The sequence below is a fragment of the Orcinus orca genome, chromosome 11 (assembly GCF_937001465.1).
Source record: "Orcinus orca chromosome 11, mOrcOrc1.1, whole genome shotgun sequence".
NCBI lineage: Eukaryota > Metazoa > Chordata > Mammalia > Artiodactyla > Delphinidae > Orcinus > Orcinus orca.
Window position 1 is genome coordinate 95,977,681 of NC_064569.1, and position 17,433 is coordinate 95,995,113.

The 17,433-nt window shown below is 52.1% G+C and overlaps 1 protein-coding gene across 2 annotated transcripts; it reads right to left on the reverse strand.

The window, feature by feature from the left end:
- Nucleotides 1-2,342: 2,342 nt before the first annotated feature.
- CENPM (centromere protein M) lies at nucleotides 2,343-15,587 on the reverse strand. 2 transcript variants are annotated; one of them, XM_004279542.4, is made up of 6 exons: nucleotides 15,470-15,587; nucleotides 14,876-14,955; nucleotides 11,951-12,043; nucleotides 9,099-9,178; nucleotides 7,835-7,926; nucleotides 2,343-3,135 (listed from the first exon to the last, which is right to left on the reverse strand). In XM_004279542.4, exons 1-6 carry the CDS (start codon nucleotides 15,524-15,526, stop codon nucleotides 2,995-2,997), a joined length of 543 nt encoding a protein of 180 aa, XP_004279590.1. In that variant the 5' UTR covers nucleotides 15,527-15,587; the 3' UTR covers nucleotides 2,343-2,994. The 2 variants fall into 2 exon arrangements, with proteins under 2 accessions (XP_004279590.1, XP_033261053.1); XM_033405162.2 differs by lacking the exon at nucleotides 7,835-7,926.
- Nucleotides 15,588-17,433: the final 1,846 nt, after the last annotated feature.

Consider the following 17,433-nt stretch of genomic DNA (forward strand, 5'->3'; position numbering starts at 1 on the left):
GGCCCAGCAGAAGGGCATCCCTTCCGGGAGCCTTGGGCTGCCCACCCACTCGGACCTGCTGCCCAGGGGTCCATGCCAACCCTCAATAACTGCCTCAAACGTGATCACCCTGTGACCATGGCCAGCCCCAGAAGTCTTCCATTTGCTTGGAGTTTTATGTTTAAGATAACAGCTTCTGATTCTCAGTCCTCACAACCGGCTGGAAGAAAGGCATCAATTAGCCTGACCCCATTCTACAGATGAGGAAACTGAGGCACATCGAGGCTAAGTGACCTGCCTGAGATGGGGAGATCAGTAAGAAGCCAAGTGCAGCCTCTCCCGTCTCCCTCCACAGCACCAAGCGCCAATTCTGGGCACCACGGGGGCATAAAGACTGGTCTTCCGTCACCTCCCTCAGTCAAACTGTCTCCTGGACAATGTTGCTGGCCCCTACTCCCCGGCTGGGGGCAGTGGGCCTGAGGGTGGCCGGCAGCCGTTTAGGGGTTGGTCAGCTCTGCTGTGAGGCAGAGGCGGCCTCTGGGTTCCAGGGCCCCACGCCAAGCTCGCTGGAGCTGACAGCAGTGACAGCGTCACGCTCCCTCAGCACTTGGAAGGCTCCCAGATCCTCGGCTGGAGAACGTGATGCCACGCCATTTCTCATTAAATGGTACCAGGTGGCGAAGAAAACGTGGCATAGGGACCAGAAAGCGAGAGAGTGCCTCATGCTGGCTGGGGGTGGGGGCGGGTGTATGGGGAGGACCCCACCTGTCTCCAGGCAAAATGACTAGCCCAGAAGAGGCAGGCAGACTGTGCCACACCGCTGCACTCTCCTGCTTGGACACCACGCTCCATCCCCCAAAGGCCTCCATCCCCCAAAGGCCTCCATCCCCCAAAGGCCTCCTCCCCGCCCCCCGCCCCCTCCACCCACTGCAGCCCTGCAAAGCCCTGCCCTTTGTGGCCCAGGCTCCTGAGGGGCTGAAGACAATGCCGGTTTTCTAGGAGCCGAGGGTCCTTCTGGAAGGCTGGCCTCCTGGACCTCTGCTGATCCAGCCCATCCCCGCGGATTCACTGCCCACCTTTACTGCCAGCCTCTTCCTTCAAGCCAGACCCACTCCAACCTCAGCACAGAAGCTGGCTTCCCTTCCCAGATGCTGCGAGTCCTTGGGCGATCCTTGTGCCCCAGGCCTGCTGGAGCCCGAGGCTTGCACCATCCTCCTCCTGCGGTGGGCCGGGCCCCTGGCCTGCTCTCCGCCCTCCCCTCTGTGAAGCCTCCCCCTGTGCTAATAGGAGACTGCCCTTCCAAACGGCTGCTTTCTCTGGCTCAAGGCCTGTGTGTCCACCATTTCTGTGTTCTCAGCTCAGGGCCTGCCCAGCAGAGATGCCCAAACCTTTGTTCAACGATTAGGTGCCTAAGAGAACAACCAGAGAGAAAAAGCAGAGAATTGGGGCCAGAGGTCGTCTCTGCCTCCGATTAGCTGTGCGACTGTGGATAAGCCTCTGATGACAACAGTCTCAGTTTCATTAACTGAAATGGGGAAACACTGTCAACCTCACAGGTCTGCAGGGAGGGTGGCAGGAGCGACTGTGTGAGAAGGGCTCTGTGAAGTGTGAAGCTCTGCGACGTCGGGTGGGTGACGTCTGGGACCTGAACCGAGTCTCCACAGCTGGCAGCTAAGGTTCTCGGTGGGCTGAGGGGGCTCCCTGGAAGACAGCCAGGCATCTGCAAACCTTACCAAGCACGCATGAGGGGTCGGGCGCTGGGCCAGGTCTGGAAGGAACCCAAGGAGAGGAGAAAGGTGGGCCCTACCCTTATGACGCCTGCACCGAGTTTCAGGTTGGCCCATCCTTCGGTGGAGAGCGTGAGCTGCGGCTGCCATGGTGACGTCAAAGCAGAGGCCCTGCAGTGCTGGCACCGTCCAAGGCATCAAGCAGGGCCGGTCGGTCCTGAGGCCTGAGGATGGAGGACAGGCCGGGGCACAAGCAGGGGGGGCGGGGTTGGGAGGGCGCTGTCACGCTCCAAGGTAGCCAAGACCTGGCTCTCCTCCTGAGGCCTCTCCCCCCAGGCCTCCTCTTCACCCCCAAGCTCTCACATGCGTGCCCAGCCGGCCACGGGGGAGCAGCCGGAGCCCAGATCTGGCTGCCAGGGTTTCTGGATTCTAATCCAGGCACTTCCACAAATTCTAATGAGACCCAAAGGAGAAGGAAAGCAATGGTCATGGCACAATCTCTTGCTGCCAACCCAGAAAGCAGCCCTCAGATTCTCTCACTGAATTCTCACAACCTTAAGACTTCACAGTGTAATTCCTGGATGTGCACCAGGTTTTGAACTTAGCTCTGTGTGATTTCAAATAATCGTTCAAATAACTGTTCGTTGAGTGCTCACCTGGCACTGTGTAAGCATCAACACATTTATTATGAAATACAGCAGGCGCTCAGACAAGCGCAAGAGTCATACAACCTCAAGCACTTCACCTCCACCACGTCACACAGTCCTCACAACGCAACAGGGTAGGTAGAACAATCTCCATCTCACACCTGGGAAAACTGAGGCCCCAAGAGGCAACAACCAGGTCCTATAACCAGGCATGGCAAGGCCAGGATGCAGAGTCAGACTGGGCTCACAGAGTCCAAGCTCCCCCTACCCGACTCCTAATTGTTCTGAGTCAGTTTGCTCATCTGCAAAATCAGAGTGGTGGACGAGACCAGTGATTTTCAAACTTTTTTTAGCCACGGACCCTTTGTTCAGTTGAAGTCTTTAGTGGAGAGAGAACACATCAGATGGACGAAGACCTGGGGCTCTGCTGGAGTGAGCATGGGAGGGGGAGGGGGGCTGCAGTCCCACCAGCTGGGCTCCCTCCCCACCCCCTGCCCCCAGCACGTGCTGCCGGAGCTCGAGGAGTTTGGGCCCTGAGGGAACTGCCTGCTGACCCCGGCCTGTCAAGCCCTGGCAACAGTGACTGTTTACTGAGCCGGGCACCAAGCCCTGGGGAGGGGCAGCCCGGGGGCTGGTGGCCCTCACAGGTCCTCCAGGGAGGGGTTCTCAGAGCTCTGCAGCAGGGACAGCAGGTTCAGGGCTGAGACGCTGGGCACATGGCCGGCGCAGATCTGCAGCATGCGGACCAGGCGCTGCGCCATGGTGGCTCGAAAGTCTTCTATCTGCAGAGGAAGAGCAGAGAACAGCGGTGAGGGGCCTGCTCCTCTCACGTGGAGCAGCTCCGCGGGCTGCCCAGGGGAGCAGGGTGCTGAGATGTGGGGACAGCTCAGGGCACCGCTGCCCAGCATGGCCACGCCCTTGTCTGCGCCACACCTCGCCGAGCCGTTTCCAACCACCTTAGTTTACTGAACCCTTCAAACACCCTCCAGGGATACCAGAGACGATGACCCTTGCTCCAGAAGAAATGAAGGCCCCGCAAGCGGCGCTGGCGAGGTTAGGCCAACTGTCCAGAGGCACACAGTTAGTGCCTGCAGAGCTGGCATCTGACCCAGGGCTAGTCCCAACCAACGCTGGGGTACAGTAGGCCCCAAAGGCTTCCCAACCTGGGATCTGTCTGAGAAAGACGCTCACAGGGGTAGAAAGGAGGGGTGGGTAGAGAGTGGCCCTTTCTGAGGACAGGGAGGCACTGTCAACAGATGGTTCCTATATCAGGGCCTCTGAAGGGCTGGCGGGCCCAGAGGAGCCGTGGGATTAGGCAGGGGTGACAAGACTGTCCTAGGGCCTGGCATCAGATGGCGCGGGCAGATGAGGTGCTCATTAGAAATGTTGAGGAATAAACAGTGATGCTCAGATGTTCTCCCCTGACCAACAGGTGGCCTCAGAAGCATCTCCCCCTTCCCCTGTTCCCTCTCTAACTGGGGAAAGGGCGCCACCATCCACCCAGTCACCCAAGCTAGTGATCAGGCATCCCCACGTCCTCCACCATTTGCCACCCACGACATCCTGGGTTTTAAATCCAGAGGCAACATCAGTCCTCATCACATGGCCTCATCCGCACTGAGTCTCCTCTCAGCAGAATCTGACGCAGCTGCTCCCTCCCCTTGACAAGTCTTTTCCACCTGGCTCCCAGGACCCCACCCTCCGCGGCTTCTCCTCTCACCCCACAGGCCGCTCCCTCCTCTGTGTGACATCTAACTGCTGGGGGTCCCAGGGCTTGGCCTTTGCATCTCTTTCCCCCACACTCGGTCCCCAGGTGACCTCATCCAGCTCTGTGACCTTCAAACCATCTAATTGCTGAGGATGCTCAAACTGCATCTCCAGACCTTTCCTCTGAATGTTAGACACACACGTGCCGCTGCCTGCTTGGTTTCTGTGTAGACATCTAACAGACTCCTCAGTCTTAGTGTATCCAAGACGGAGTTCCTGGGAGTCCCCCCAAACTGCAGTCGCCCCCCATCTCAGCCACAGGCAACCCCATCCTTCCAGTTGCTCAGGCTGAAAACTCCAGAGTCGACCTTGACTTTTCTTCCTCTCCTGTCTCACATCCAGGCCATCAGCACATCTGTCGGCCCCGCCCTGGAAACACCCAGCATCACAGACCATCTCATCTCCCTCTTCCCCAGACACCACTGAGCCCAGGCCACTCTTAACTCTTCCAGACACAGTCCCCAGGCCCATCTCCTTCTTTCTGCCCCTGTCTCCCTTCAGTCCACTCTCCTCCCAATAGTTGCAGGGACCCACTTAAAACCCGAGTCAGGCTGTGTTCCCCCTGCCCAGCCCCACACTTTCCATTGCTCCAGTCTAACTCAGAGTGAAAGCCACCACCTGTCCTACGACCCACAAAGCCCCACGGTCACTCTGACTCGTCTCTCACAGCTCTGCTCCAGCCACCCATGCCTCCCTGTGGACCTTGAACACAGCAGGCAAGTTCCAAACTCAGGGCCTTTGCACTTGCTGTTTCTCCAACCTAGTGGGCCTTTCCACCAGGAGACTCCACGGCGCCTTCCTTCAGGTCTTTACTTACAGGTCATTTTTTTTAGTGAGCCCCTTCAACCCCTATGTAAATCTTGCCACTTTACCACCACCTGACAGGTCACATCCATTCTCTAACACGTCATACGTTCTACTTCCTCACTTTGTTTCCTCCACTAGAACAGAATTGGGAGTTTTAAAACTGTTCTGGCTCTATGCTGCTTCCCTAGTGCCTAGAACAATGCTCGGCGCACTGTAGGTTATGTAAGAAATACTTGTTTTATTTATTTTTTAATTAATGTATTTATTTTGGCTGCATTGGGTCTTCGTTGCTGCGCGCGGGCTTTCTCTAGTTGTGGCGAGCGGGGGCTACTCTTCGTTGCGGTGCGTGGGCTTCTCATTGCGGTGGCTTCTCTTGTTGCAAAGCATGGGCTCTAGGCACGTGGGCTTCAGTAGTTGTGGCTCGTGGGCTTCAGTAGTTGTGGCACGCGGGCTTCAGTAGTTGTGGCTCGCGGGCTCTAGAGCGCAGGCTCAGTAGTTGTGGCACATGGGCTTAGTTGCTCTGTGGCATGTGGGATCCTCCCGGACCAGGGCTCGAACCTGTGTCCCCTGCATTGGCAGGCAGAGTCTTAACCACTGCACCACCAGGGAAGTCCAGAAATACTTGCTGAATAAGTCCTCTGAGCTCTGTGGCCTCTGCCTCTGAACTGTCCCTCCAAACTGCTGCTGCTCTCACTTGGACTCCACAGTCCGCTTCCCGCAGCAGCCTCGTCCCGAGGCCTCCTGCCTGTGGCCAGGCCTCCTCCCATCCACACATCATACTCCAGAGACGTGGCCCGCAAATCCCACTTCTGACCCTATCATGACGCCCCGTCACCTACAGGAAGGAATGGCTGAATTCCACTGCCAGGCTTCCAAAGCTCTGCAAATCCTTCTCCTGCTGCGTATGTTACATGTCGGTCTATTTTGCTTGATTCTGAGAGGCAGGGCCAATATCTGAGGCATTTGTGTTCTCAGGGACCAGCACAGGGCCCGATCAGCGGAGCTGGGAAATAATTTCACTGGGCGAATCCCACACCTCCCTGGGTGTTTCCTCATATGTAAAACGGGGCTAATAATTCCTGCCACGCAAAGGCCTCAGAATGTGGTGAGGCTCCAAGTCGATTAAGCGGAGGAGGGTGCCCCGAACAGGACGACAGCGGTACGAGGAGTGTTGCCCGTCCAGACACTGGGTGCTTTGTATGAGAGAATGCCAGGTCTAGGTTCTCAGCAGGGCTGCTGCTGGCTGGAAATAGAAAGTCGGCCCCAGACCTTTTTTTGAGAGAAGTTCTCAGGCTAGAGGACAACCCAGGACCTGCTACAGCCTGCCACCTCATGGCCACACACAGAACTGCAGCACCACGCGCACCTCTTCCGTGGAGCAAAGATGGCGATTCCCCTTCAGAGCCAAGAGAAGGCAGGCTGTGTGCGTGTGCGTGTGTGTGCGTGTGTTGGGGGTGGGTCGACTTGTTCAAAGCCACACAGTCAGCCCGCTAAGACAGGAAAGGGACAGCTGCACGCCAACCTGGCTCTTCCGCTGACTTCCTAGCTGTGTGACTGTGAGCACGTCTCGCCTCTCCTGTTGTGAGGAAAGCCTGCAGGGACAGGCTCCTCAGGGGTGCCCCGGGCCTCAGGTCCTACCTGTGAGATCGGAGCATCGGTCTAGTCGGGGTTCTTAAAATAGTCATCAAATGTGAAACACAAATTTGTACATCTTAACCGATGCGCTGAATGAGATCTAGGGCAAGTCTAATGACTTCTGCAGTGTCGGAGTAGTAATGAGACCTGCCCCAATCCCCATGGGACATGGCAACGTCTGCCGCTTCTATTGCTAACAGTCACAGGTTCTGCTAATACTACTGACATCTCTTGCCTACATTCACAATGATAAATTTCTTTTAGAGGTTAGTGAAAACAAGAAGTAATTTTTTTTCCTCGTCCAGGTCCGCAAATCCCCTGAATTGTTCTCCCTTCCGACCAGAGGGGTCCACAGACCCCAGAGTAAGAACCCTTGGTGACGAGGGACCACATACTGACTCAGTTCCCTCTTACGACATCACTTTGCTTTTGGGAACAGGTGCAAGACCCAGAACAGAGCAGAAACACCAATCTTTAAAACGAATCTCAAAACCAACTGAGCAGGCCTGGCGTGCGGGTGGGGCAGCCCAGGCCCTGGGAGCCCAGAGGCAGCAGCATCAACTCCTGCTGAGGACCCTTTAGCAAAAAGTCATCAGGTTCTGTACTGCACAAAGAGAGGCTGAAGAGCAAAATTCAACAGCAAAATAGAAATCTGCTGCGCTGACCCCACAATGAGCATTCACCTCGTGAGAAACACCCACACAAGCAAGTCAGGGCAGAACTAATATCACATGTATCCATCCAACCACCTGCCCACCTACCCAGCCTCCCCTTCTGCTGCCTGCTAGACCCCCTGCCCCAGGCTGGGACCAGACAAGGTCTGCAATCCAGGGATGTAAGGGGGACACTGGGCACCTTCACTGCTGGTTAATGAGGCAGACAAGATGCCTGGCCTCACAGCACTTAACCCCAGCAGGGAAGTGAGATATTAACATGGACCCACGGGCACACACACAAGACTTAGTTACGCGTAGAGAGAACGACGCAAAAGCAAGAGGTGGTGGCGCCTGGTGTATGAGCAGAGCTCAAGATGTACACGGAGCACCACCCTACTTTACATGTGCGAACCCAAGGCTTTCGGTGACCCACCCAAGGCTTACGGTGACCCACCCAAGGACAGCGAGCAGAAGAGCCAGGATTCAAATGAGGCCCTTGTCTCCACATCAGGGCCCCCTTCACCAGGGTATTCAGCGAGCCTCCAAGGAGCATCCCTGCCACGGCCACTGTGTGCTGACTGCCCCATCCCTCAACCCGCGTGCTTGGGGTCCTCACCTCCAGGTCGCAGAAGAGCAGGGGGCTCCGGTAGGTGTGGGCCAGCTTCATGACGGTGTTCCGGTGAATGCTGCAGTGGCTCTCCCGCCCAGCTGCAAAGAAGCCACGGCCTGTAATCTCTACCTTCATGACAGTAATCTAGGAAGCACTGGGCCAAGTAGTTCATTTCCCCTCTCTGGGCCTCCGTTTCTTACTAGTCAGTGGGGTGACAAGCCTGTTCTACCTTCTCTTCAGGGCAGTCAAGATCATCAAATCAGAAAATAGGCTGAAGGGGCTTGGAGAGAGTCCTCAATAAAAACACGAATTTCCTCATCTGTGAAATGAGGATAGTAACGACCCCTACCCTGCTGAGTTACTATAGAGATTCAATGAATGAACACACAGAAGTGACCTGGTGTCCATTTATCCACCAGTGCTTACTGAGAATGATCTGCGCCAGGCCCTTCCTGCAAGGAGCTCGCAGTGCAGCTGACGGGGCAGGCACACCGTCAGTGTAGGTGGAAGGGTTAGGAGTCTCTGACAGAGGCATGTGTGGGATGGATACCCTGAGGGCCCAGACTGCAGGGCTGGTCAGGTCCCCCAGGAGGCAGAAAATAGGGGTTAGCGAGATAAAGAAGAGGAAAAAGTATTTGAGAGAAGCCACATGGTACAATCATTAAAGGCATGGGCTCTGGAATATGACTCTCTACGTGTGAATCTCTGCTCTACCACTGCTCAGCTGCGGGGCCTTGGGCAAGTTACCTAACCTCGTGACCACAGTTTCCTCTGCTGCAAAACAGAGAAAATAGTACCTACTACAGTAGTACCTGTCGTGAAGATTAAGTAATATAGAAACAAAGCACTTAGGACAGTGTCTGGTCTATTGTGAGTGCTCGATATAGGGTAGCTATTATTATTTCCACTGTTAATATTACCAAGTTTCAGAGAACTGTAAGCTGAGCCAAAGAAGGGAAGAGTAATAGGAGATAAGACAGGAAGGCAGGGGCCAAACTGCAAAATACTTTGTGCCTTTACAGGAGTTTGGATTTTACTCTGAAAGCCTCAGAGAGCCACTAGGCACCTCTAAGCCGTTATCTCAGCGGAATTAACTTGGCAGACGGATCAGCTCAGATTTGCTTTATAAAGACTGACAACATCAGATTCCAAAATGCATGTGTTTTCCATCACCCAGGCTGCCTTTGCAAGGAGTCCACCACAGGCCCAGCCGCAGCCTGCCCTGGGTTGGCGAGGGAGGGGGTGAGCGGCGGGGGAGGGATGCACTTACCGCCTGTGGCGAGGAAGCTCACCTTCCCCAGGAAGAAGGTGGCGTCCACATGGCGCAGGGACTCCTCAACATTCCGGAGGCTGCAGTGGCCAGGGCGAGAGGACAAAGCAGAGGACAAACCTCACAACAGAGAAAGCAGGAGCTGCCCAGCCTCTGCTCCCAGAGAGGCCAGAGAACGAGAGGAGGGTGACAGGAAACAGCCCTAGAGGAATACTTTGTCCTTTCGTATCTTTAAACTACATTTTTTTTTTTTTTTTGCGGTATGCGGGCCTCTCACTGTTGTGGCCTCTCCCGTTGCGGAGCACAGGCTCCAGACACGCAGGCTCAGCGGCCATGGCTCACGGTCCCAGCCGCTCCGCGGCATGCGGGATCTTCCCGGACCGGGGCACGAACCTGTGTCCCCTGCATCAGCAGGCGGACCCTCAACCGCTGCACCACCAGGGAAACCCTACATTTTAAAAAAAATTTATTTATTTTTTTATACAGCAGGTTCTTATTAATCATCCATTTTATACACATCAGTGTATACATGTCAATCCCAATCTCCCAATTCTTCCCACCACCCCCCTCCCACCCCGGCACTTTTCCCCCTTAGTGTCCATACGTCTGTTCTCTACATCTGTGTGTCTATTTCTGTCCTGCAAACCGGTTCATCTATACCATTTTTCTAGATTCCACATATATGTGTTAATATACAATATTTGTTTCTCTCTGACTTACTTCACTCTGTATGACAGTCTCTAGATTCATCCACGTCTCCACAAATGACCCAATTTCGTCCCCTTTTATGCTGAATAATATTCCATTGCATATATGTGCCACATCTTCTTTATCCATTCATCTGTCGATGGGCATTTAGGTTGCTTCCATGACCCGGCTATTGTAGACAGTGCTGCAATGAACACTGTGGTACATGTCTCTTTTTGAGTTATGGTTTCCTCAGGGTATATGCCCAGTAGTGGCATTGCTGGGTCAGAGGGTAGTTCTGTTTTTGGCTACTCCACATGGCTTGTGAGATCTTAGCTCCCCGACCAGGGATGAACGTGGGCCCTCGGCAGTGAGAGCGAGGAGTCCTAACCACTGGACCGCCAGGGAATTTCCCAAACTACTTTTAATTACAAAGTGACTCAAGTTCGTAATATAATCAAACAGTAAATACGGGTGTATAAGTAAAAAGTAGAAGTCCCCGTCTCCAGCACCACCTTCCGTTTCAACTCCCCAGAGATACTGTTGCTGACAGTTGGGGGTGTAATTCTTCTGGAATATTTTTCATATGCAAATACAGACAGTGATAGGTACCAGCATCCAGTTGGGTCTAACTGGGTTCAACAACTCTGTTACATTCTTTGGAATGACCACACAGTACCACAAACTACTTTCCCTGTGATGGACATTTAAACGGTCTCCTGTTGTTCACCGTTACGAAAGATGCTGCATGAATTTTCTTTCCCACAGGTCCTTACATATCCAAGCAAACGTTTCTGTAGGACAGATGCTAGAAGTGGAATGGCTGGGTCACAGTATGTGTCTTTTTCAAGTGCAGATAAGTATTGCTGAATTGCTTTGCATTAAGATTACAGTGATTTTAAGTCATATCAATCATATGAAAACACTCTTTTCCTCTAAGCAACGGCACCCTGACCTTCTGGGTTGAGGCTTTCATTCACTCGTGTCCAGGGAGCGATGAAGGAACCTGTGGTCTCCTGGCCAAAAAGCCATCTCAAAGGTCAGGCTTCAGCCTGAATGAACACAGCCTGAGGCCAACAGCAACAGCGGCCCTGCCCCTAAGTGTGGCTGTGAAGCAGGATCTCTCCAAAGACTTGGGCCAGTGTCCCTTCTGGTGAACAGAGAGATCTCACCCGAAGAGCAACAGATCTGCTGAGCCAGGGCCTTCTGGCAACCACGGCAGATCTCAGCCCCACCTGGGCCTAAGTCACCGCTGACTGGTTCCAACCGGTCAGGTAGCGCGGTCTGGACTTGGTCCTGATGCTACAGGTATCTGGTGTCTCTATGCCACTGGATTCCCAGGTGTTTCCACCACATCCTTCCCTTGATCCCTACCACAGGCCCAGGTCTCTGCCTTGGTTTCTGTGCTGGACCCTGTGTCCTGCTCTTAGCCTGCTGTCACCCAGGAGGGAGAGGGCAGACCTTTCTTCTGTACTCCCTAGGCTGGCTGCAGTCCTGTCCCCAGGGTTGCCGGCACCATAGGGAGACCGGATCAGGCCACCAGCATCAACACCCCCCATGCTGCCACTGCCACGGCCCCGCGCTAGACTGGCTCTGATGCTGCACAGGCCTCGACAGTCCTCCGAACACACTACACTCCTCCTGCCCTTTACATTAACCCTCCACCCGGAACGTTCTGCTCACTTTCATCTTTCCCTGGCTAATTTCTCGTCATCTCTCAGGTGTCTACTTAAATGTCACCTCCACCGGGAAGTCTAGCCTGACCTACGTCCTGAGAGTCAGAGGTCTTGTTTGGGCTCTCACAGCCCCCTGCTTCCTTCCTTTTACAGTACCCATCGCAGGTACTGTAACTGTCTGTTCAAAAGTCTAGCCTCCTCCCCTAATGGACCTTGAGGACAGGGTCTGTTTCATTCATGTCTGTGCCTGCTGTCAGGGATACACAGTAGGCCTTAGAGAGCCAAATGACAGATGACACTGCTGGCATTTATCAGTGTCTTTTAAACATCTTGCATTGGCCACTGGCTCCCCCCTCCTCACCGTCTAAGTTAACCCCAGGCAGCCTCTCCCTGTCTCCTCTCCTTCCCATCACAAGTGAGGCCACTGTCCCAGCACATCCCCGCGCCAGGTCTACCTGAGCCCGGCAGCCCCCATCCTCTGGCTCTCACCTGTGTTTGCTGTGAAGGTTGACCACGAACACAATCAAGTCAATTCGGGGCCGATTCACATTGGAGGGCAGAGGGAGGGACTTTGCCAAGTGGCTGAAAAACAAGAAATTGCAGGACTAAATACGTACCCACATCACAATGACTGTTCACATGCCGCCCATCACAGGGAAGAAGCTGTCAAGAGCTCCTCTCCTATTCACCTGAAGCAAGGCTTTTCAGGTGAGCACAGGGGCAGGGCAGAGCTGGTCCTATCCAGATGACTCCTGCTCTACTCTCCCTGCCAGAAAGTTTAGTAACTGCCTTGGCAAGAGGGAGTTTTGGATATAAGATGGCATGAGGCTAGACATCTACACTGCGTGCTGGGAGGGAGACCAGGCTCAGAAGCGGGGGAGGGTGTTGGACTGTGAAGTTCAGGTGTTAAGATTGAAGCTCTTTGGAGTAAGACAGAAGTGGCCCCAAATCCCAGGTCTGCCAATTATCAGCTATGTGACCTTGGGCAAGTCACCCTCATCATTCTTGTCTGGACTTAGTCTCGGATTGTCAAATACCCACCTGAAGGGTTTTTTTGAATCCTCTACTTCTGCCCATTTCCACATATGACTATTACTTATCTCCCCCCACCCCTCAGCTTATAATTTAAGAATACCAAAAAGTATACAAAACACAAAAGTTAAAAAAGAAACACATACTCCTAAAAGTTCAGTTACCTAGAAATAACTACTATTAACATTAGAACATTTTTCTAAACATCTCTCCATGTACACAATGTATACACATTCAGACACCAGAATACAGTAGATGTAATCGAAAAATAGGAGGGAGTTCCCTGGCAGTCCAGTGGTTAGGATGTAGCGCTTTCACTGCCGTGGCCCAGGTTCAATCCCTGGTCGGGGAACTAAGAACCTGCAAGGGGCATGGTGCGGCCAAAAAATAAAAGTAGGATAATAGTATTAATTTTATCTGAATTTAGTGGAAGCAAAATAACTAAAGTAGAACTGAAAAAAAAGATGAACTTTGGATAAATTATTTTTTAATCACAAGAAGTTATTTCCTCAAAGAACCCAATTAAAAAAAGATTATGGAATAAATGAGTAAGTTGGTATCATTTTTAACAGTTTTCATTCTACCTATATGGGATTGATTCTCTCTTATTAAGAAAAGTGAGAAAATTAGCATTCTTATAATCTACCTTACCATTTGGACAAAACTTACAAATGTAATTTATATTGCTATTATTAATGGTATTATTATATACATTTATATTTTGCTCTAACCATAACTTCGGACCTCAGCTAATGAAGTTGCCACTCTAGAGCATGAGAGAGACAAAGGGTACTGAGGAAGGTCTCTCACTGGCAACTAAATGCTTCAGCAATAAAGAGACAATCATTTTTGCTCACAACTCATTGGCCAGAAGTAGTCACGTGGCTCCACATAACGACAAAAGGTCAAACCTCGTTCCTGCCAAATACTACAAACGCAGAGAGCCGAAAATACTTGACAACAGAACGAACAGATGGCCATATGGGTGATTTGCTTCCCCTACCTAAAAGTCTGAAGAATTATTTACTTCAGAAGTAAAATTGTACCCTTTTTAATGGACAAATTCAACTCTTCACTCATTCCAGGGAAGTCTTCTTCTACTACACTTCAAATACTTTTGCTGTAATTTTCTCAAATCTTTCTTCTTTGTAAATAATTAAGTCTTTAACCACATCTACTCTGATCCTTGCTGTTTCTATGTATTTATTAGATAGATCTCATATGGTATTATTTTTCACCTTTTTTGTCCTTAGCTCTGCAACCTCCCTTTTCCTCTCATTCTGTTGTGTTATTATTTGGTCTTTGAACTCTTCTTTAAAAAATTCATGTTCCTATTAAATTCCTCAATGGCACAGAGCACTCAAAAAGGAGCTTTCTTCCCCTTTCCCCAGAGTGGGTTCTTCATCAGATTTTTTGCATGTCATGTGACTCTTTTTTGCCAACGGTTTCCATCTTGCTGAATGTAGGCCATTTTATCCACGTTTTCCATTTACTCTGATGCTAATTAAATTAATTTTTTTGACTTTTTTTTTCGGGGGGGCCTTGCCCCATGGCATTCGGGATCTTAGTTCCTGGACCAGGGATCAAACCCGTGCCCCCTGCAGCAGAAGCGCAAAGTCCCAACCACTGGACCACCAGGGAAGTCCCAAATTAATTTTTTTTTTTATCCTTTCCAATTTCTGAGCTATGGGTTTGAGATTATTGGTTATTGTGCTTGGTGTTCTATAGCCAAAGAGCCTGGCAACATAGGTAGAGCACAGATGGACATATGAACAATCTTTATTTTGAGGGAAAGATTACGTTGAAGGAGAATGATCCAAATCTAGAGGGTATTTCCTCTGTGGGAATTGGAAATGCCCCATACTAGGTAGAATAAGGGAACATAATCTTTATCAGGGAGAATGACACCCACATGTATTCAGTCACTTGACTCCTGCCAGCAGCTGTTTCTACTCCCTCTCAGTTAGAAAAAGGAAAACAAAATATACTTTAGTTACTTTTTCTCCAAATTTGGCGGTTATCTGAGCATGTACTCTGTGCCAAGTATTGCTCAAGGCACTGGGGATTCACCAATGAGCAAAAGTCAAAGTCCCTGCCCTCAAGGGGCTGACCTTGGTCCCTAGGGGTGGCAGACTGGAAACAAGTAAAGAAACATGGAAACTTCCTATAGTTGACAAGTGCTAGAGGAAAATAGAAAAACTGTGTGACAGTGATGGAGGATGCCTTTGGACGGGGACAGATCACGCGTTAGGACGGAGTCTCTGAGGGGTTGGTCAACCGGCTCCACCTGTGACCGCCTCTCTGGTGGTCCCCCTACAGCCAACCCCGCTCTTCCTTGAGCCCAGGCCAGCGATCGGACACCCCCAGCATAAGGCTACTTACACCTTCAGCTCCGATGTGCAATCCTCCTTGAGCATCGCTTCGGCCAGCTGCTGCAGAAGAGCATCCTCCGTGCCCACCAGCTGCCCAGAGAGAGAAGGCGACCGACTGATACCTGGACACAGCAGTCCCGCTGGAGGGCCCGGACGGCCGCGAACCCAAGATTCTGGCTCCAGCGCGCGAGGCACCCTTTTACCGAGAGGACTCCGGCAGAGGGCCCGAGGTTTGCACCCTCTCCGGTCCTGTCCGGAAAGCACTCACTACCTCCCCGGACCCTCCCGGGAAAGGCCTCGTCTCTCCCGGAGGTCCGATCCCTCTACGCGGGAAAACCGAGTTTTGGACACCCGGCACCCCGCCCTGCGCGCGGTCGCCCCGCCCAGCCGCCCCATCAATCAGAAACTGCGCACTTATTGGTGGGGACGTCCCTCAGCCTCAGAAGGGCGGCTACTCCGATTGGTTCAGAGTGTGGCTCTCCGGCCCACCACACCCCAGCCAGAATAGCCCACGCCAGCACCTCAGAGAGCGCAGGGGACCTGGCGGCTGAGGCACAGCCTGGGAGGAAAGGCGGGCGGGAGAATCTGGGCTGCTGACGCCTACCAAGATGGTGGCCGTGTTCAGGCCAGGCAGTTTGTCCAGCGGCCGCAACACCGACATCCCAGGGACAGGCCGAACCGCCGCTCGTGCGGTGCGCGCCGGGCTTTCAAACCACCCAGTGGCCCACCCCTTGTGCGTAATCGCGGGTCACGTGACAGTGCTTGGGCGGGACCTCGTGGGGGGCGGGGTAGGGCCTTCTTAAAGGAACCACTACCGCCTTTTCCGAGGGGAGGTTCCACCGCTGGCTCTAGGCACATAGGGTGCTGCCTGCGGGACAAGACTTTTATTTCACGACTGGGAGAAAGAAGATATTTAGTGATTCAGTTATTCATTTTCATTCATTCGTGCTCATTCAAGGTGCTCTTGATTCCTTCCAAACCTGTCCCTCACACATCTTCTCCATCTCAGTTGACTCCGTCCTTGCAGCTGCAAAGAACAAAATCTTGGGTCATTCTTGACTCCTCTTCCCCGCACCTCACAATCAATCCGTAAGCAAGCCTGTGGGTTCTATTCTTAAAATGCAAGAAGCCGACCATTTCTCACCACCTCCACCCCACCACCAAGAGAAGCCACTCTCCTCTCTCACCAGGTCTACTGTAAGAGTCTTCTCGCTGGCTCCCTGCTTCCACCCTGGTCTCCAGGGCTACTGGGTATTCTCCACACAGCAATCGGAGTCATCCTTTAAAAAGAGAAATCAGAGCAGGCCACTTCTCTGGTCAAAACCCATCAATAGTTCTCCTCTCGCTCAGGTACATTGCAAATGCCTTACGGGGCCTTTGAGGCTCTGTGGGTTCTGGCCCCTGACAGTCTCTCTGGCCTCATCTTCTGCCCTTCTCCCTCTAACAACGGCTCTAGGACCCCTGGCCCTGTGGTTCCCTCTGGCAGAAATGCTCTCCTCCCAAATATTCACATGGCTTGTTTCCTCACTTTATTCAGGTTTCTGCTGCAATGTCACCTCATCAGAGGGGGCTTTCTTAACGACCCTATCTAAAATAGCAAGCCCTCCCATAATCCCTCTCTCCCCTTTTCTGCTCAGTTTTCTCAATAGCACTTCACATATTGACTAGAACTGGGCAGCACCTGAGATTTTACAAACTAATAAACTGTTACTGTTTATTACTGTTTAGTAATAGTCTGTTACCTTTTCATGGATGCTGCAGAAGACATGAAACTCCTGGGTAAGGGACAAAGGACATTATTACTCAAGGTAAAAGCAGCAGCTGTGGCTTTACCTTTGTTTGTGTCATTTTCCCCATGTGCCGCAAGCCCTGCAAAGGACCCACCCATCATGTTTGCCTGTACACCTCGTGGATGGCCTTATAGGAGAGGAACACAGAGGTTAGAAATTCAAACACTGTAAAACAGTGAGTGGTAGGCATGCCTGTCCTTTTTCCGGTTGCTTGTTTTTCCTGTTCTTTTCCCAACCCTCAAGGTTGCTTGCTGCAAAAACAAACCCTTAGAAATGGCCTGGGTAAAGAGCTTTCAGAGCCTTGCTTTCTTGGCATGCCCAGCAAGAACCTGCAGGGACTCAGAGCCCACAGCAGATTGCTTCTCCCAACAGTTATATAATATCTGCTCATTGTCTGTCTCTCCAACTAGAGCATAAGATACATGAGGGCAAAATTTTGTCAGTTTGTATGTCCAGCACTTTAAAAAGTGTCTGGTACATAGTAGTTGCTCAAGAAATATTTGATGAATGAATGAATCGATTTACATCCATTTGTTTATTCTCAGCAGTGATTCATTCATTCATTTCCTAGGGAAGACCCAATGCCCCACCCTCGGAACACAGATGAATCAGATGTTACTGACCAACTCAGTGTGATGGGGGAGTAGGACCGTGATCTCACAGTGTGTTCATTACTGTGACATGTGGGAGAAAAGAGGCATATTCCTGTCTAACCTAAATCCTTCTCACTGCGAACCAAACTAGTTATACCTTGCTTAGAAAGAGCAGGAAGTACGTG

Excerpts from the sequence above, each read along its gene's own strand:
- CENPM (XM_004279542.4), bottom strand. The coding sequence starts at position 15,526 with ATGTCGGTGTTGCGGCCGCTGGACAAACTGCCTGGCCTGAACACGGCC. Across the intron at positions 14,956-15,469 it reads TGAACACGGCCACCATCTTG|CTGGTGGGCACGGAGGATGC; the intron begins GTAGGCGTCAGC and ends CTCTCTGGGCAG. Across the intron at positions 3,136-7,834 it reads TGCTCTTCTGCGACCTGGAG|ATAGAAGACTTTCGAGCCAC; the intron begins GTGAGGACCCCA and ends CTTCCTCTGCAG.